The 20,503-nt window shown below is 54.6% G+C and overlaps 1 protein-coding gene across 1 annotated transcript in view; it reads left to right on the forward strand.

Annotated features, from left to right (window-relative positions):
- Positions 1–253: 253 nt before the first annotated feature.
- SUPT16H (SPT16 homolog, facilitates chromatin remodeling subunit) overlaps positions 254–20,503 on the forward strand; it is a 99,735-nt gene continuing 79,485 nt past the window's right edge. Inside the window, exons 1-6 of the mRNA XM_090130129.1 lie at positions 254–466; positions 3,207–3,299; positions 6,835–7,002; positions 10,799–10,951; positions 13,838–13,984; positions 18,688–18,839. Of these exons, the coding sequence (XP_089986255.1) occupies positions 401–466; positions 3,207–3,299; positions 6,835–7,002; positions 10,799–10,951; positions 13,838–13,984; positions 18,688–18,839 (779 nt within the window). The 5' untranslated portion in view covers positions 254–400. The remainder of the gene's footprint in view (positions 467–3,206; positions 3,300–6,834; positions 7,003–10,798; positions 10,952–13,837; positions 13,985–18,687; positions 18,840–20,503) is intronic.

The following is a 20,503-nucleotide window of genomic DNA, read 5'->3' on the forward strand; positions in this document are numbered from 1 at the left end:
GCCCTCCTTCCCTAACAGCGCGTTTCTGCGTCGTTTTTACAACACCTTTTGGGTCAAAAAGTGCAAAAACGCGATCTGCGCGCACCGCGCATGCGCAGATCGCCGCGCACCCCACGCGCGCACAACCACTCTCCCCTACTGCGCATGCGTGGCCGCGCAGACCGGAAGTCCCGCCCTCTCGCTTTCCGCTTCCCACCCTCCGCCGTTTTGCCCCGGAAGCGGAAGTGCCGCCGGAGCTCGCGCGCCGGCGGAAGCGCTTCCGGGGTCGCCGTGAGGAGGAGGAGGCGGCGGCGGAGGAGGAGGAGGAGGGAGAAGGCGAAGAAGAAGAGGAGGGGGGGGAGGAAGGAGGAGGAGGAGGTGGAGGAGGGAGGAAGAAGAAGAAGAAGGAGGAGGGCCCCCAATGGCGCTCAGCCTCGACCGCGATGCGTATTACCGGCGGCTGCGGCGGCTCTACGGGGCCTGGCAGGTGGGGGGGGGGTGGTGAGGCCTGTTAGGGGGGGGGGTGGGGGGACTTAGGGGGGGTTTGGGGGGGTCTTAAAGGGGTTTGGAGGCTGGGGGGAGGGGCTTAAGGGGGTCACGTGGGGGGGCTGAAGGATGTTGGGGGGGCTTTATGGGGTTTAATGGGGATTTTGGGGGGGCTGAGGGGGTTTAATGGGATCTAGGGGGGGCCTAAAGGGGCTTAGTGGGATCTGGGGGGTCCTAAAGGGGCTTAATGGGGATTTTGGGGGGGGCTAAAGGCATTTAATGGGGCCTAGGGGGGGCCTAAAGGGATTTGGTGGGGATTTGGGGGGGTCTTAAAGGAACTTGGTGGAGTCTGGGGGGGCTTTGATGGGGATTTTAGGGGGGATTGTGGGGTTTAATGGGGTCTGGGGGGGGCTTAATGGGGATTTTGTCGGGGGCAAAGGGGTTTAGAGGGGATCTGAGGGGGTCTTAAAGGGGTTTAGTGGGGCTTGGGGGGGTTTAATGGGGATTTTGGGGGTGCAAAGGGGTTTAATGGGGGTGTGGGGGGGTTTTATGGTGTTTAGTGGGGATTTTGGGCGGACTAAGGGGGTTTAATGGGGACTGGGGGGGACTTAAAGGGGTTTAATGGGGGATTTTGGGGGGGGCTGTGGGGTTTGATGGGGGCTAAAGGGGTTTAGTGGGGCTTTGGGGGGGGTCTTAAAGGGGTTTAATGGGGCTTGGGGAGTTTAATGGGGATTTTGGGGTGGCTAAGGGGGTTTAATGGGATCTGGGGGGGGCCTAAAAGGGTTTAGTGGGATCTGGGGGGTCTTAAAGGGGCTTAATGGGGATTTTGGGGGGGGCTAAAGGCATTTAATGGGGTCTAGGGGGGTCTTAAAGGGGATTAATTGGGATTTGGGAGGGTTGTGGGGTTTAATGGGGTCAAGGGGGGGCTAAAGGGGTTTAATGGGGTCTGGGGGGGTCTTAAAGGGGTTTGTAGGGGATTTGTGGGGGGCTAAGGGGATTGAGTGGGGTCTGGGGGGGTCTTAAAGGGGTTTCTAGGGGATTTGGGGGGGTCTTAAAGGGGTTTGGGGGCTGGGTGGGGGTTAAGGGGGTCATGTGGGGGGGCTGAAGGGGGTTGGGGGGGGTTTATGGGGTCTGGGGGTGTTTAATGGGGATTTTGGGGGGGTTGTGGGGTTTATTGGGGGTCTGTGGGGGCTCTTAAAGGGGTTTAAGGGATATTTTGGGGGGTTTAGTGGGGTTTAATGGGGATTTTTGGGGGGGATTTGGGTTTAATGGGGTCTGGGGGGGCTTAAAGGGGTTTGGGGGCTGGGGGGGGGTTTAAAGGGGTTTATTGGGGTTTGGGGTCTAAAGGGGTTCAGGAGGGAATTGGGGGGGGTCTTCAAAGGGTTTAATGGGGATTTTGGGGCGGGGTTGTGGGGTTTTTTGGGGTCTGGGGGGGGGTTTAATGGGGTTGAAGGGGTTTGGGGGATTAATGGGACTTAATGGGGTTTTGGGGGGGGGTCTTAAAGGGGTTTAATGGGGTTTCGGGGGGGGGTGGGGGGTGGCTATAGGGGTTTAATGGGGCCTGGGGGGGTTAATGGGGTTTTGGGGGGGGGCTTGTAGGGTTTAATGGGGTCTGGGGACGGATCTTAAAGGGGTTTGATGGGAATTTGGGGGGGGGGGGATTTGGGGGAAATTTGAGGTATTTTGGGTTGGGATTTTGGGGGGAAATTTGGAGGATTTTGGATCGGGATTTTGGGGTAAATTTGAGGGATTTTGGGTTGGGATTTTGGGAGAAATTTGAGGTATTTTGGGTTGGGTTTTTGGGGGAAATTTGAGGCATTTTGTTTTGGGATTTGGGGGGAAATTTGAGGCATTTTGTTTTGGGATTTTGGGGGGAATTTGAGGGATTTGGGGTTGGGTTTTTGGGGGAAATTTGAAGGATTTTGGGTTGGGATTTTGGGGGAAATGTGAGAGATTTGGGGTTGGGATTTTGGGGGAAATTTGAAGGATTCTGGGTTGGGATTTTGGAGTAAATTTGAGGTATTTTGGGTCAGGTTTTTGGGGGAAACGTGAGGGATTTTGGGTTGGGATTTTGTGGGAAATGTGGGGGATTTTGGGTTGGGATTTTGGGCAAAATTTGAGGCATTTTGGGTTGGGATTTTGGGGGAAATTTGAAGGATTTTGGATTGGGATTTTGGGAGAAATTGCGGCATTTTGGGTCAGGATTTTGGGGTAAATTTGAGGCATTTTGAGTTGGGATTTTTGGGGAAATTTGAGGCATTTTGGGTCGGGATTTTTGGGGAAATTTGAGGCACTTTGGGTTGGGATTTTGGGGGAAATTTGAGGCATTTTGGGTCGGGATTTTGGGGGAAATTTGAAGGATTTTGGGTTGGGATTTTGGGGGAAATGGGAGGCATTTTGTTTTGGGATTTTGGGGGAAATTTGAAGGATTTTGGGGTTGGGATTTCAGGGGATATTTGAAAGATTTGGGGTGGAATTTTGGGGTAAATTTGAGGCATTTTGTTTTGGGATTTTGGGGGGAATTTGAAGGATTTTGGGTTGAATTTTGGGTGAAATTCGAAGGATTTTGGGGCAGTTTGCCGGCCTTTATTTTTGACGCAAGTCGCGTGCGGTGCTTAAAATCCTTACAGGGGATTTTGGGGGAGGCTTAGGAGTATTTTTGGGGCGGATTTGGGGTTTTTTGGGTCTGGAGATGGAGGCGTGGGTGTCAGAAGCCCCAAAATTGGGTTTTTTTGCCCCAGAAAGGAGAGGAGGAGCTGGGCTCGGTGGACGCCATCGTGGTGGCCGTAGGGGTGGACGAGGAGATTGTCTACGCCAAATCCACCGCCCTGCAGGTGGGAACTGACCCCAAAACCACCCTTTTTCACCCCAAAATCTTCCTCCCCATCCCCACCCCCCCCCAAATCCCACCTTTTTTGGCCTTAAATCCAACATTTTTGGTCTCAAATTCCCTTTTTATGGCCCCAAATCCGCCACTTTTGGCCCCCGATTCTCCCTTTGTTGCCCGGAGTCCCCCAGTTTTTGGCCCCAAATCCCCCACTTTTCACCCCCAAATCCTCCATTTTTCACCCCAAATCCCCCACTTTTTGGCCCCAAATCCTCCCTTTTTGGCCCCAAATCCTCCCTTTTTGGCCCCAAATCCTCCCTTTTTGGTCCCAGATTCTCCCACGTTTTGGCCCCAAATCCTCCCCCACTTTTGGCCCCAAATCCTCCCCCACTTTTGGCCCAAATTCCCCATTTTTCACCCCAAATCCCCCACGTTTTGGCCCCAAATTCTCCTTTTGGCCCCAAATTCTCCCTTTTCACCCCCAAATCCCCCACTTTTCGCCCAAATTCCCCATTTTTCACCCCAAATCCTCCCCTGTTTGGCCCCAAATCCCCCATTTTTCACCCCAAATCCCCCACGTTTTGGCCCCAAATTCTCCCTTTTTGGCCCCAAATTCTCCCTTTTCGGCCCCAAATCCCCCACTTTTCGCCCAAATTCCCCATTTTTCACCCCAAATCCTCCCCTGTTTGGCCCCAAATCCCCCATTTTTCACCCCAAATCCCCCATTTTTCACCCCAAATCCCCCACGTTTTGGCCCCAAATTCTCCCTTTTTGGCCCCAAATTCTCCCTTTTCACCCCCAAATCCCCCACTTTTCGCCCAAATTCCCCATTTTTCACCCCAAATCCTCCCCTGTTTGGCCCCAAATCCCCCACTTTTGGCCCCAAATCCCCCACTTTTGGCCCCAGATTCTCCCTTTTTGGCCCCAAATTCTCCTATTTTTTGTCCCAATTTCTCCCTTTTTGGCCCCAGATTTTTCTTGTTTTGGCCCCAAATCTCCCCATTTGGCCCCAAATTCTCCCTTTCTTGCCCCAAACCCCACATTTTTCCATCCCAATTTCTTCGTTTTTTCACCCCAAATCTTCCTTGTTTCGGCCCCAAATTCCTCATTTTTTGAGTCCCCCATCCCACATTTTTTGGGTCTGCATCCCCCATTTTTGCCCCAAATCCCCCACTTTTGGCCTCAAATTCTCCCTTTTTCACCCCAGATTTTCTTTCTTTTGGCCCAAATCCCACCCAAAACCCCCATAACCCCTCCCATAACCCCCCATTTTTGTCCCTTTTTGCCCCAAATCCCCATTTTTCACCCCAAAACCCCCCATTCATTTCCTCCCCCAAAACCCCCATAATTTCAGCCCCCAAACCTCCAAAATTACCTCAATTTCTCCCCCCAAAACCCCATAAATCCCCCCCTAAGGCCCCATAAACCCCCCCACAACCCCATAAACCCCTCATTTTTGTCCCCTTTTTGCCCCAAATCCCCTTTTTTCACCCCAAAAACGCAGACCTGGCTGTTTGGCTACGAGCTGAATGACACCATCCCCAAACCCCCATAAATCCCCCCCAAATACCCCAATTTCCCCCCCAAAACCCCATTAATCCTCCCCTAAGACCCCATAAACTCCCCCACAACCCCATAAACCCCTCATTTTTGTCCCCTTTTTGCCCAAAATCCCCATTTTTCATCCCAAAACCCCCCATTCATTTCCTCCCCCAAACTGCCCATAATTCCACCCCTGAATCCTCCATAATTACCCCAGTTTCCCCCCCTAAAACCCCAAAAATCCCCCCATAAACCCCCCCCAACCCCATAAACCCCTCATTTTTGTCCCCTTTTTGCCCAAAATCCCCCTTTGTCACCCCAAAAACGCAGACCTGGCTGTTTGGCTACGAGCTGACCGACACCATCACCAAACCCCCATAAATCCCCCCAAAAAACCCCAATTTCCCCCGCAAAAACCCCATAAATCCCCTCCCTAACACCCCATTAACCCCCCCACAGCCTCATAAATCCCTCATTTTTGTCCCCTTTTTGCCCAAAATCCCGCTTTTTCACCCCAAAAACTCAGACCTGGCTGTTTGGCTACGAGCTGACCGACACCATCCCCAAAACCCCATAAATCCCCCCAAATCCCCCCATAAATCCCTCCCAAAACCCCATAAACTCCCCCAGAACCCCATAAACCCCTCATTTTTGTCCCCTTTTTGCCCCAAATCCCCATTTTTCACCCCAAAACCCCCCATTCATTTCCTCCCCCAAACTGCCCATAATTCCACCCCCGAATCCTCCACAATTACCCCCAATTTCCCCCCCTAAAACCCCATAAATCCCCCCATAAGCCCCCCCACAACCCTCTAAACCCCTCATTTTTGTCCCCTTTTTGCCCAAAATCCCCCTTTTTCACCCCAAAAACTCAGACCTGGCTGTTTGGCTACGAGCTGACCGACACCATCCCCAAAACCCCATAAATCCCCCCCTAAAACCCCAATTCCCCCCCCAAAACCCCATAAATCCCCCCCTAAGACCCCATAAACTCCCCCACAACCCCATAAACCCCTCATTTTTGTCCCCTTTTTGCCCAAAATCCCCATTTTTCACCCCAAAAACGCAGACCTGGCTGTTTGGCTACGAGCTGACCGACACCATCCCCAAACCCCCATAAATCCCCCCCAAAAAACCCCAATTCCCCCCCCAAAACCCCATAAATCCCCCCCTAAGACCCCATAAACTCCCCCACAACCCCATAAACCCCTCATTTTTGTCCCCTTTTTGCCCAAAATCCCCATTTTTCACCCCAAAAACGCAGACCTGGCTGTTTGGCTACGAGCTGAATGACACCATCCCCAAAACCCTGTAAATCCCCCCAAAAAACCCCAATTTTCCCCCCCAAAACCCCATTAATCCTCCCCTAAATCCCCATAAACCCTCCACAACCCCATAAACTCCTCATTTTTGTCCCTTTTTGCCCAAAATCCCCATTTTTCACCCCAAAACCCCCCATTCATTTCCTCCCCCAAAACCCCCATAACTTCCCCCCCAAACCTCCACAATTACCCCCAATTTCTCCCCCTAAAACCCCATAAATCCCCCCATAAACCCCCCCACAACCCCATAAACCCCTCATTTTTCTCCCCTTTTTGCCCAAAATTCCCTTTTTTCACCCCAAAAACGCAGACCTGGCTGTTTGGCTACGAGCTGACCGACACCATCCCCAAAACCCCATAAATCCCCCCCATATACCCCAATTTCCCCCCCAAAACCCCATAAATCCCCCCCTAAGACCCCATAAACCCCCCCACAACCCCATAAACTCCTCATTTTTGTCCCTTTTTGCCCAAAATCCCCATTTTTCACCCCAAAACCCCCCATTCATTTCCTCTCCCAAAACCCCCATAATTTCCCCCCCAAACCTCCACAATTACCCCCAATTTCTCCCCCTAAAACCCCATAAATCCCCCCATGAACCCCCCCACAACCCCATAAACCCCTCATTTTTGTCCCCTTTTTGCCCAAAATCCCGCTTTTTCACCCCAAAAACGCAGACCTGGCTGTTTGGCTACGAGCTGACCGACACCATCATGGTGTTCTGCGAGGAGCGCGTCCTCTTCATGGCCAGCCGTAAGAAGGTGGAGTTCCTCAAACAGGTGGCAGCTGGCAAAGCTGACGGATCCAACGGGGTCCCTTCCATCACTCTGCTGGTCCGGGAGAAGGTAGGGGAGGTTTTTTTGGGGTGAAATTGAGGGATTTTGGGCAAAAAGTTGGAGTTGGGACGTAGTTATGGGGTCTTGGGGTGGGAATGTTGGGTTTTGGGGTGGAAATTTTGGGATACGGTGGAGGAAAGTGGAGATTGAGATCTTTGAAAGTTGGTTTGGGTGAGGTGGGACGTGGTGGGAAGAGGTGATGTTTTTTGGGGTGAAATTGAGGGATTTTGGGCAAAGTGGTGGAGTTGGGACGTAGTTATGGGGTCTCGGGGTGGAGATGTGGGGTTTCGTGGTGGAGATTTTGGGATCTGATGGAGGAAACTGGAGATTGAGATCTTTGAATGTTGGGTTGGTTGTGGTAGAGTAGGTTGGACGGAGATTTGGGATTTTGGGGTGAAATTGAGGGATTTTGGGCAAAAAGTTGGAGTTGGGACGTGGTTATGGGGTCTTGGGGTGGAGATGTGGGGTTATGTGGTGGAGATTTTGGGATCTGATGGAGGAAAGTGGAGATTGAGATCTTTGAAGGTTGGGTTGGACGTGGTGGGAAGGGTTGGGTGAAAGTTTGGGATTTTGGGGTGAAATTGAGGGATTTTGGGCAAAACGTTGGAGTTGGGACGTAGTTATGGGGTCTTGGGGTGGAGATGTGGGGTTTTGTGGTGGAGATTTTGGGATACGGTGGAGGAAAATGGAGATTGAGATCTTTGAATGTTGGGTTGGTTGTGGTAGAGTAGGTTGGAAGGAGATTTGGGATTTTGGGGTGAAATTGAGGGATTTTGGGCAAAATGTTGGGTTGGGACGTGGTTATGGGGTCTTGGGGTGGAGATGTGGGGTTATGTGGTGGAGATTTTGGGATCTGATGGAGGAAAATGGAGATTGAGATCTTTGAAGGTTGGGTTGGGTGAGGAGGGAAGGGTTGGGTGAAAGTTTGGGATTTTGGGGTGAAATTGAGGGATTTTGGGCAAAAAGTTGGAATTGGGACGTGGTTATGGGGTCTTGGGGTGGAGATGTGGGGATTTGTGGTGGAGATTTTGGGATCTGATGGAGGAAACTGGAGATTGAGATCTTTGAAGGTTGGGTTGGTTGTGGTAGAGTAGGTTGGAAGGAGATTTGGGATTTTGGGGTGAAATTGAGGGATTTTGGGCAAAACGGTGGAGTTGGGACGTAGTTATGGGGTCTTGGGGTGGAGATGTGGGGTTTCGTGGTGGAGATTTTGGGATCTGATGGAGGAAAACGGAGATTGAGATCTTTGAAAGTTGGGTTGGGTGAGGTGGGACGTGGTGGGAAGAAGTGATGTTTTTTGGGGTGAAATTGAGGGATTTTGGGCAAAAAGTTGGAGTTGGGACGTAGTTATGGGGTCTTGGGGTGGAGATGTGGGGTTTCGTGGTGGAGATTTTGGGATCTGATGGAGGAAAACGGAGATTGAGATCTTTGAAAGTTGGGTTGTGTGAGGAGGGAAGGGTTGGGTGAAAGTTTGGGATTTTGGGGTGAAATTGAGGGATTTTGGGCAAAATGTGGAGTTGGGACGTGGTTATGGGGTCTTGGGTTGGAGATGTTGGGTTTTGTGGTGGAAATTTTGGGATCTGATGGAGGAAAATGGAGATTGAGATCTTTGAAGGTTGGGTTGGGTGAGGAGGGAAGGGTTGGGTGAAAGTTTGGGATTTTGGGGTGAAATTGAGGGATTTTGTGGCAAAAAGTTGGAGTTGGGACGTGGTTATGGGGTCTCGGGGTGGAGATGTTGGGTTTTGTGGTGGAGATTTTGGGATCTGATGGAGGAAAATGGAAATTGAGATCTTTGAAAGTTGGGTTGGTTGTGGTAGAGTAGGTTGGAAGGAGATTGGGGATTTTGGGGTGAAATTGAGGGATTTTGGGCAAAATGTGGAGTTGGGACGTAGTTATGGGGTCTTGGGGTGGGAATGTTGGGGTTTGTGGTGGAGATTTTGGGATACGGTGGAGGAAACTGGAGATGGAGATCTTTGAATGTTGGGTTGGACATGGTGGGAAGAGGTGATGTTTTTTGGGGTGAAATTGAGGGATTTTGGGCAAAACGTTGGAGTTGGGACGTAGTTATGGGGTCTCGGGGTGGGAATGTTTGGGTTTATGGTGGAGATTTTGGGATCTGATGGAGGAAACTGGAGATTGAGATCTTTGAAAGTTGGGTTGGACGTGGTGGGAAGGGTTGGGTGAAAGTTTGGGATTTTGGGGGGAAATTGGGGGATTTTGGGCAAAACGGTGGAGTTGGAACGTAGTTATAGGGTCTTGGGGTGGAGATGTTGGAGTTTATGGTGGAGATTTTGGGATCTGATGGAGGAAAATGGAGATTGAGATCTTTGAATGTTGGGTTGGGTGAGGAGGGAAGGGTTGGGTGAAAGTTTGGGATTTTGGGGTGAAATTGAGGGATTTGGGGCAAAACGTTGGAGTTGGGACGTAGGTATGGGGTCTTGGGGTGGAGATGTTGGGTTTTGCGGTGGAGATTTTGGGATCTGATGGAGGAAAGTGGAGATGGAGATCTTTGAAAGTTGGGTTGGACGTGGTGGGGAGGGTTGGGTGAAAGTTTGGGATTTTGGGGTGAAATTGAGGGATTTTGGGCAAAACGTTGGAGTTGGGACGTAGTTATGGGGTCTTGGGGTGGAGATGTAGGGTTTCGTGGTGATTTTGGGTCCTGGAAGGGAAATTCTGGGTCCTGGAAGGGTGGGGTTTTGGGTCCTGGAAGGGGGTAGATTTTGATTCCTGGTAGGAGTGGGTTTTTGGGTCCTGGAAGGGGTGGGTTTGGGGTCCTGAAAGGGACAGGTTTTGGGTCCTGGAAGGGGTGGATTTTGGGTTCTGGTAGGGGAGCTCTGGGCCCATGTAGGGTTGGGTTTTGGGTCCTGGAAGGGTTGGGTTTTGGGTCCTGGCGGGGTCAGGTTTTGGGTCCTGGCAGGGTTGGATTTTGGGTCCTGGTAGGGTCAGGTTTTGGGTCCTGGCAGGGTTGGATTTTGGGTCCTGGTAGGGTCAGGTTTTGGGTCCTGGCAGGGTTGGATTTTGGGTCCTGGTAGGGTCAGGTTTTGGGTCCTGGTAGGGTCAGGTTTTGGGTCCTGGTAGGGTTGGATTTTGGGTCCTGGTAGGGTCAGGTTTTGGGTCCTGGTAGGGTTGGATTTTGGGTCCTGGTAGGGTCAGGTTTTGGGTCCTGGAAGGGTGGATTTTGGGTCCTGGCAGGGTCAGGTTTTGGGTCCTGGCAGGGTCAGGTTTTGGGTCCTGGCAGGGTTGGATTTTGGGTCCTGGCAGGGTTGGATTTTGGGTCCTAGTAGGGTCAGGTTTTGGGTCCTGGCAGGGTTGGATTTTGGGTCCTGGTAGGGTTGGATTTTGGGTCCTGTTGGGGGGATTTTGGGTCCTGGCAGGGTCAGGTTTTGGGTCCTGTTGGGTGGATTTTGGGTCCTGGTAGGTACAGGTTTTGGGTCCTGGCAGGGTTGGATTTTGGGTCCCATGGGGCAGATTTTGGGTCCTGGTAGGGTCAGGTTTTGGGTCCTGTTGAGTGGATTTTGGGTCCTGGCAGGGTCAGGTTTTGGGTCCTGTTGGGTGGATTTTGGGTCCTGGTAGGGTTGGATTTTGGGTCCTGGAAGGGTCAGGTTTTGGGTCCTTGTAGGGTTGGATTTTGGGTCCTGTTGGGGGGATTTTGGGTCCTGGAAGGGTCAGGTTTTGGGTCCTGGTAGAGGTGGATTTTGGGTCCTGTTGAGTGGATTTTGGGTCCCATTGCACCGATCCTTTCCCCACACCAACCCGAGGAGCTGCTGAGCCCCAACTGACCCATTTTTGGCCTTTTTTCCCCCAGAATGAGAGCAACAAAGCCAACTTTGAGAAGATGCTGGAGGCTCTGCGGGGCAGCAAAGCTGGGAAACGCATCGGAGTCTTCAGCAAAGATAAATTCCCTGGGGAGTTCATGAGGAGTTGGAACGACGCCCTGAGCAAGGAGGGCTTCGAGAAGGTGAAGTGGCACAAATTTCGGGGAGAAATCACCTCTTTTTGGGCAAAAGTGGGGCCGGAAGGTCAAAAAAATGGAGATTTTCGTCAGTGCGTCGAGTCATCGTGGGTGAAATCTGCATTTTTTTTAATCTGAATTTGGGTAAAAAGATCTAAAATTACGTGTCCATGAGCTGATGACTAATTTGGGTTGAGAAGTCCATTTTTGACCCAATTTGGGTCAAAATTTGGTGTTTTTTGACCCAGTTTGGGGCCAGAAGATCAAAAAATGGAAGTTTTTGTCAACGCGTAGAGTCATCGTGTGCCAAATCTCCAATTTTTTAACCCAAATTGGAGCAAGATGGTGAAAAATGTTGGGGTTGTTCACACTGACGACTGATTTGGGTTGAAAAGTCCATTTTTGACCCAATTTGGAGCAAAATTTGGTGTTTTTTGTCCCAGTTTGGGGCCAGAAGATCAAAAAATTGATTTTTTGGTCAACGCGTTGAGTCATCGTGGGTGAAATCTCAATTTTTTAACCCAAATTGAGGCAAAAAGGTCAAAAATGTTGGAGTTGTTGACACTGATGACTAATTTGGGTTGAAAAGTCCATTTTTGACCCAATGTGGATCAAAATTTGCTCGTTTTTGACCCAAACTGGGGCCAGAAGATGAAAAAATGGAGATTTTTGTCAACGCGTTGAGTTATTGCGGGTGAAATCTCAATTTTTTAACCCAAATTGGGACAAAAAGGTCAAAAATTTTGGAGTTGTTGACACTGATGACTAATTTGGGTTGAAAAGTCCATTTCTGACCCAATTTGGAGCAAAATTTGGTGTTTTTTGTCCCAGTTTGGGGCCAGAAGATCAAAAAATTGATTTTTTTGTCAACGCGTTGAGTTATTGCAGGTGAAATCTCAATTTTTTAACCCAAATTGAGACAAAAAGGTCAAAAATGTTGGAGTTGTGGACACTGATGACTAACATGGGTTGAAAAGTCCATTTCTGACCCAATTTGGAGCAAAATTTGGTGATTTTTGACCCAGTTTGGGGCCAGAAGATCAAAAAATTGATTTTTTTTGTCAATGCGTTGAGTTATTGTGGATCAAATCTCAATTTTTTAACCCAAATTGAGACAAAAAGGCCAAAAATGTTGGGGTTGTCCACACTGATGACTTCACACCACGTCTGTGGGTTTTTGGCCACCCCCTCTATGGGGTCGTGGCCACCACCACCTCTATGGGGTCGTGGCCACCCCCTCTATGGGGTCGTGGCCACCCCCTCTATGGGGTCGTGGCCACCCCCTCTATGGGGTCGTGGCCACCACCATCTCTATGGGGTCATGGCCACCACCTCTATGGGGTCATGGCCACCACCTCTATGGGGTCGTGGCCACCAACTCGGTGGGGTTGTGGCCACCACCTCGGTGGGGTCATGGCTACCATGTCTATGGGGTCATGGTCTCCTCTATGGGGTTATGGCCACCACCTCCATGGGGTCGTGGCCACCTCCATGGGGTCGTGGCCACATCTATGGGGTCACGACCACCATCTCTATGGGGTTGTCCCCACCACGTCTATGGGGTCATGGCCATATCTATGGGGTCATGGCCTTCTCTATGGGGTTGTTCTCACCACCTCCATGGGGTCATGGCCACCACATCTATGGGGTCATGGCCAGCTCTATGGGGTTGTCCTCACCACCTCTATGGGGTCATGGCCATATCTATGGGGTCATGGCCACCATCTCCATGGGGTTGTCCCCACCACCTCCATGGGGTCATGGCCACCACCTCCATGGGGTCATGGCCACCACATCTATAGGGTCATGGCCACATCTATGGGATCATGGCTACTGCCTCTATGGGGTTGTCCCCACCACCTCCATGGGTTCATGGCCATATCTATGGGGTCATGGCCACCACCTCCATGGGATTGTTCCCACCACCTCCATGGGGTCATGGCCATCACCTCCATGGGGTCATGGCCTCCTGTATGGGGTTGTCCTCATCACATCTATGGGGTCATGGCCGTATCTATGGGGTCATGGCCACCACCTCCATGGGATTGTTCCCACCACCTCCATGGGGTCATGGCCATCACCTCCATGGGGTCATGGCCTCCTGTATGGGGTTGTCCTCATCACATCTATGGGGTCATGGCCGTATCTATGGGGTCATGGCCACCACCTCCATGGGGTCATGGCCACATCTATGGGGTCATGGCCACCACCTCTATGGGGTTGTCCCCACCACCTCCATGGGTTCATGGCCATATCTATGGGGTTGTCCCCACCACCTCCATGGGGTCATGACCATATCTTTGGGGTCATGACCACCACCTCCATGGGGTCATGGTCTCCTCTATGGGGTTGTCCTCACCACATCTATGGGGTCACGGCCATATCTATGGGGTCATGGCCACCACGTTTATGGGGTCATGGCCACATCTATGGGATCATGGCTACTGCCTCTATGGGGTTGTCCCCAACACCTCCATGGGTTCATGGCCATATCTATGGGGTCATGGCCACCACCTCCATGGGATTGTTCCCACCACCTCCATGGGGTCATGGCCACATCTATGGGGTCATGGCCACCACCTCCATGGGATTGTTCCCACCACCTCCATGGGGTCATGGCCACATCTATGGGGTCATGGCCACCATCTCCATGGGGTCATGGCCTCCTGTATGGGGTTGTCCTCACCACATTTATGGGGTCATGGCCATATCTTTGGGGTCATGGCCACCACCTCCATGGGGTCACAACCACCACATCTATGGGGTCATGGCCACCACCTCTATGGGGTTGTCCTCACTACCTCCATGGGTTCATGGCCATATCTATGGGGTTGTCCCCACCACCTCCATGGGGTCATGGCCACCACCTCTATGGGGTTGTCCCCCCCACAGGTGGACGTGAGCGCGGCGGTGGCTTACACCATGGCAGCCAAGGAGGAGGTGGAGCTGCAGCTGATGCGCAAAGCGGCCGCCGTCACCTCCGAGGTCTTCAGCAAATTCTTCAAGGAACGGGTGATGGAGATCGTGGACGCCGACGAGGTGAGGTTGGGGAGGTCTGGGGGGGGGATGGGGGGCTCCAGGGGGGGGTTGGGGGGCTCGATGGGGGGCTGGGGGTCTCAAGGATGGGGTTGGGGGACTCGAAGGGGGGCTGGGGAGGTGGAAGAGGGGTTGAGGAGATTGAGGAGGGGATTGAGGAGCTCCATGGGGGGGTTGGGGGGCTCGAGGATGGGGTTGGGGGGCTCCAGGGGGGGCTTGGGGGTTTGAGGGGGGGGTTGGGGGTCTTGAGAATGGGGTTGGGGGGCTCGATGGGGGGCTGCGGTGGTGGAAGAGGGGTTGAGGAGATTGAGGAGGGGATTGAGGAGCTCCATGGGGGGCTTGGGGGTTTGAGGGGGGGGTTGGGGGTCTCAAGGATGGGGTTGGGGGGCTCGATGGGGGGCTGGGGAGGTGGAAGAGGGGTTGAGAAGGGGATTGGGGAGCTCTATGGAGGGGGTTGGGGACATCAGTGGGGTTTGGGGTCTTGAGGACGGGGTTGGGGGGCTCGATAGGGGGGCTGGGGAGGTTGAGGGGGGGGTTGGGGGTCTCGAGGATGGGGTTGGGGGACTCGAAGGGGGGCTGGGGAGGTGGAAGAGGGGTTGAGAAGGTGGAGGAGGGGATTGAGGAGCTCCATGGGGGGGTTGGGAGGCTCGAGGATGGGGTTGGGGGGCTCCAGGGGGGGCTTGGGGGTTTGAGGGGGGGGCTGGGGGTCTCGAGGATGGGGTTGGGGGGCTCGATGGGGGGCTGGGGAGGTGGAAGAGGGGTTGAGGAGATTGAGGAGGGGATTGGGGAGCTCCATGGGGGGGTTGGGGGTCTTGAGGATGGGGTTGGGGGGCTCCAGGGGGGGCTGGGGAGGTTGAGGGGGGGGTTGGGGGTCTCGAGGATGGGGTTGGGGGGCTCGATGGGGGGCTGGGGAGGTGGAAGAGGGGTTGAGAAGGGGATTGGGGAGCTCTATGGGGGGGGTTGGGGACATCAGTGGGGTTTGGGGAGGTTGGAGGGGGGGTTGGGGGCTTGAAGATGGAGTTGGGGGGCTCCAGGGGGGGCGGGGGAGGTTGATGGGGGGGGTTGGGGGTCTCGAGGATGGGGTTAGGGGGCTCCAGGGGGGGCTGGGGAAGTGGAAGAGGGGTTGAGAAGGGGATTGGGGAGCTCTATGGGGGGGGTTGGGGACATCAGTGGGGTTTGGGGAGGTCGAGGGGGGGTTGAGGGGCTCCAGAGGGGGCTTGGGGGTTTGAGGGGGGGGGTTGGGGGTCTCGAGGATGGGGTTGGGGGGCTCGATGGGGGGCTGGGGAGGTGGAAGAGGGGTTGAGAAGGGGATTGGGGAGCTCTATGGGGGGGGGTTGGGGACATCAGTGGGGTTTGGGGAAGTTGGAGGGGGTTAGGGGGCTTGAAGATGGGGTTGGGGGGCTCCAGGGGGGGCTGGGGAGGTTGAAGGGGGGGTTGGGGGTTTCGAGGATGGGGTTGGGGGGCTTGATGGGGGGCTGGGGAGGTGGAAGAGGGGTTGAGAAGGTGGAGGAGGGGATTGAGGAGCTCCATGGGGGGGTTGGGAGGCTCGAGGATGGGGTTGGGGGGCTCCAGAGGGGGCTGGGGAAGTTGAGGGGGGGGTTGGGGGTCTCGAGGATGGGGTTGGGGGGCTCGATGGGGGGCTGGGGAGGTGGAAGAGGGGTTGAGAAGGGGATTGGGGAGCTCTATGGGGGGGGTTGGGGACATCAGTGGGGGGAGTTGTGGACCTCAAATGCGATTTGGGGACCTTAGTGGGGGTTTTGGGGGGCTTGGGGGGGGTTGGGGACCCCAGTGGGGGGCTGGGGGGCTTGAGGGGGGGTTGGGGTCCTCATTGGGCTTTGAGGACCTCAAGGGGGGGGTGGGGGGCTCAGTGGGGGTTGGGGTCCCCGGGGGGGGGTTGGGGACCTCAGTGGGGGGGGTTGGGGACCTTGAATGGGGTTTGAGGACCTCGAAGGGAGTTGGGGACCTTAAGGGGGTTGGGCGGCTCGAGGGGGGGGTTGGGGACCTCATATGGGGTTTGGGGACCCCAGTGGGGGGTTGGGGGGCTTGAGGGGGGTTTGGGGTCCTCAGTTGGGGGGTTGGGGGGCTTGAGGGGGGCTTGAGGTCTTCAATGGGGGTTTTGGGACCTCAAATGGGGTTTGGGGGGATTGAGGACCTCTGGGGGGATTTGGGGACCTCAGATGGGGTTTGGGGTCCTCAGTGGGGGGGTTGGTGACTTCAAGGGGGAGGTGGGGGGCTGGAGGGGGGGGTTGGGGTCCTCGGGGGGGGGTTGGGGACCTCAGTGGGGGTTTGGGGACTTCAAGGGGGGGTTGGGGGGCTCGAGGGGGGGTTGGGGACTTCAGATGGGGTTTAGGGACCCCAGTGGGGGGTTGGGGGGCTCGAGGGGGGTTTGGGGTCCTCAGTGGGGGTGTTGGGGGGCTCCATTGGGGGGGTTGGGGACCTCAAGGGGAGGTTGGGGGGCTTGAGGGGGGCTTGAGGTCTTCAATGGGGGTTTTGGGACCTCAAATGGGGTTTGGGGGGATTGAGGACCTCTGGGGGGATTTGGGGACCTCAGATGGGGTTTGGGGTCCTCAGTGGGGGGGTTGGTGACTTCAAGGGGGAGGTGGGGGGCTGGAGGGGGGGGTTGGGGTCCTCGGGGGGGGGTTGGGGTCCTCGGGGGGGGGTTGGGGACCTCAGTGGGGGTTTGGGGACTTCAAGGGGGGGTTGGGGGGCTCGAGGGGGGGTTGGGGACTTCAGATGGGGTTTAGGGACCCCAGTGGGGGGTTGGGGTGATTGAGGACCTCAAGGGGGGGGTTTAGGGACACCAGTGGGGGGTTGGGGGGCTCAAGGGGGGGTTGGGGACCTCAGTGGGGGTTTGGGGGGCTCGAGGGGGGATTGAGGTCTTCAATGGGGGTTTTGGGACCTCAAATGGGGTTTGGGGGGATTGAGGACCTCTGGGGGGGTTTGGGGACCCCAGTGGGGGGTTGGGGACCTTGAATGGGGTTTGAGGACCTCGAAGGGAGTTGGGGACCTCAAGGGGGTTGGGGGGCTCGAGGGGGGGGTTGGGGACCTCAGATGGGGTTTAGGTACCCCAGTGGGGGGTTGGGGGGATTGAGGACCTCAGTGTGGGGGTTGGGGGGCTTGAGGGGGGCTTGAGGTCCTCAATGGGGGTTTTGGGACCTCAAATGGGGTTTGGGGGGCTTGAGGACCTCAGTGGGGGTTTGGGGTCCTCAGTGGGGGGGTTGGGGGGCTTGAGGGGGGCTTGAGGTCTTCAATGGGGGTTTTGGGACCTCAAATGGGGTTTGGGGGGATTGAGGACCTCTGGGGGGATTTGGGGACCTCAGATGGGGTTTGGGGTCCTCAGTGGGGGGGTTGGTGACTTCAAGGGGGAGGTGGGGGGCTGGAGGGGGGGGTTGGGGTCCTCGGGGGGGGGTTGGGGACTTCAAGGGGGGTTGGGGACCTCAGTGGGGGTTTGGGGACTTCAAGGGGGGGTTGGGGGGCTCGAGGGGGGGTTGGGGACTTCAGATGGGGTTTAGGGACCCCAGTGGGGGGTTGGGGTGATTGAGGACCTCAAGGGGGGGGTTTAGGGACACCAGTGGGGGGTTGGGGGGCTCAAGGGGGGGTTGGGGACCTCAGTGGGGGTTTGGGGGGCTCGAGGGGGGATTGAGGTCTTCAATGGGGGTTTTGGGACCTCAAATGGGGTTTGGGGGGATTGAGGACCTCTGGGGGGGTTTGGGGACCCCAGTGGGGGGTTGGGGACCTTGAATGGGGTTTGAGGACCTCGAAGGGAGTTGGGGACCTCAAGGGGGTTGGGGGGCTCGAGGGGGGGGTTGGGGACCTCAGATGGGGTTTAGGTACCCCAGTGGGGGGTTGGGGGGATTGAGGACCTCAGTGTGGGGGTTGGGGGGCTTGAGGGGGGCTTGAGGTCCTCAATGGGGGTTTTGGGACCTCAAATGGGGTTTGGGGGGCTTGAGGACCTCAGTGGGGGTTTGGGGACCTCAGTGGGGGGGTTGGGGGGCTCGAGGGGGGGTTGAGGACCTCAGATGGGGTTTAGGGACCCCAGTGGGGGGTTGGGGGGATTGAGGACCTCAGATGGGGTTTGGGGTCCTCAGTGGGGGGGTTGGGGGGCTCGAGGGGGGGTTGGGGACCTCATTGGGCTTTGGGGACCCCAGTGGGGGTGTTGGGGGGCTCCATTGGGGGGGTTGGGGACCTCAAGGGGAGGTTGGGGTGCTTGAGGGGGGATTGAGGTCTTCAATGGGGGTTTTGGGACCTCAAATGGGGTTTGGGGGGCTTGAGGACCTCAGTGGGGGTTTGGGGACCTCAGTGGGGGGGTTGGGGGGCTCGAGGGGGGGGTTGGGGACCTCAGATGGGGTTTAGGGACCCCAGTTGGGGGTTGGGGACCTCAAGGGGGGGTTGGGGACCTTGAATGGGGTTTGAGGACCTCGAAGGGAGTTGGGGACCTCAAGGGCGTTGGGTGGCTCGAGGGGGGGGGTTGGGGACCTCATTGGGCTTTGGGGACCTCAGTGGGGGGGTTGGGGGGCTCAAGGGGGGGTTGGGGGGCTTGAGGGGGGCTTGAGGTCTTCAATGGGGGTTTTGGGACCTCAAATGGGGTTTGGGGGGCTTGAGGACCTCTGGGGGGATTTGGGGACCCCAGTGGGGGGTTGGGGGGCTCCATTTTGGGGGGGGTGGGGGTCGGTGGCCCCCCTCCCAACCCGACGGCGTCACCGTAGAAAGTGAGGCACAGCAAATTGGCCGAGTCGGTGGAGAAAGCCATCGAGGAGAAGAAATACCTGGCAGGAGCCGACCCGTCGGCCGTGGAGATGTGTTACCCACCCATCATCCAGAGCGGGGGCAACTACAGCCTCAAGTTCAGCGTGGTCAGGTGGGGACAGTCGGGAGGTCACCAAAATTTGGGGTTGGTGGCATCTCGGGGGGGTTCCTGGTCTTGGTTTTGGTGGTATTGAGGTGTTTTTGGGGGTTGTTGGGGTGGGAATGGGGAAAGAAGGGTCGTAATTTGGGTTCTAGAGCATCCAAGGGATTGTCGTTAGGAAGGGGACACCAAAAGTGTCACCAAAGTTGGGGTGGTGGCATCTCAGGGGGGTTCCTGGTCTTGGTTTTGGTGGTATTGAGGTGTTTTTGGGGGTTGTTGGGGGTGGGAATGGGGAAAGAAGGGTCGTAATTTGGGTTCTAGAGCGTCCAAGTGATCATGGTTGGGAGAGGGGACACCAAAAGTGTCACCAAAGTTGGGGTGGTGGCATCTCAGGGGGGTTCCTGGTCTTGGTTTTGGTGGTATTGAGGTGTTTTTGGGGGTTGTTGGGGTGGGAATGGGGAAAGAAGGGTCGTAATTTGGGTTCTAGAGCAACCAAGTGATCGTGGTTGGGAGAGGGGACACCAAAATGGGGGTGGTGACATTTCATGGTGGCATCTCAGGGGGTTCCTGTTCTTGGTTTTGGTGGTATTGAGGTGTTTTTGGGGGCTCTTGGGGTGGGAATGGGGAAAGAAGGGTCGTCATTTTGGTTCTAGAGCATCCAAGTGATCATGGTTGGGAGAGGGGACACCAAAAGTGTCACCAAAGTTGGGGTGGTGGCATCTCAGGGGGGTTCCTGGTCTTGGTTTTGGTGGTATTGAGGTGTTTTTGGGGGTTGTTGGGGTGGGAATGGGGGAAAAAAGGTCATTTTTGGGTTCTGGAGTCTCAGGATTTTCATCGTTAGGATAAAAATGGGTACAAAAAAGGTGAGGAATTGGGGCCGTTCCTCCAGTTGGTGACTGAGGTGGTCAAAATGTCTGGGTTTTGAAAAAATTTGGGGCAAAAAAATGACAAATTGGGAAATTTCCCCCAGTTCACTTTCTGAACCAAATTTGACCCAAATTCCCTCTTTTTTGACCCAAATCAGCACCAGACCCATTTTTCTTCCACTCAAATTCACCCAAAGTCCACTCATTTTCAACCCAAATCGGAACGTAAAAATCCACATTTTTCACCCAAATTCACAATTTTGACCTCAAATCTCCCCAATTTTGATCAAAAATGGCACTTTTTGATCCAAACAGTCCCCAAATTCTCCCTTTTTTGACCCAAATTGGGATCACACTCATCCTTCTTCCTCCCCAACTGACCCAAACTCCACTCATTTTCAACCCAACTCGAAATGTAAAAATCCACATTTTCACCCAAATTCACAATTTTGACCTCAAATCTCCCAAATTTTGATCAAAAATGGCATTTTTTGATTCAAACAGTCCCCAAATTCTTCCTTTTTTGACCCAAATTGGGATCACACTCATCCTTCTTCCTCCCCAGTTGACCCAAACTCCACTCATTTTCAACCCAAATCGAAACGTAAAAATCCACATTTTTCACCCAAATTCACAATTTTGACCTCAAATCTCCCCAATTTTGATCAAAAATGGCACTTTTTGACCCAAACAGTCCCCAAATTCTCTCCTTTTTGACCCAAATCAGCACCAAACTCATCGTTCTTCCTCCCCAGTTGACCCAAACTCCACTCATTTTCAACCCAAATTGGAACGTAAAAATCCACATTT

This window comes from Phasianus colchicus, chromosome 39, assembly GCF_987193195.1.
Source record: "Phasianus colchicus chromosome 39, bPhaCol1.hap1.1, whole genome shotgun sequence".
Taxonomy (NCBI): Eukaryota; Metazoa; Chordata; class Aves; order Galliformes; family Phasianidae; genus Phasianus; species Phasianus colchicus.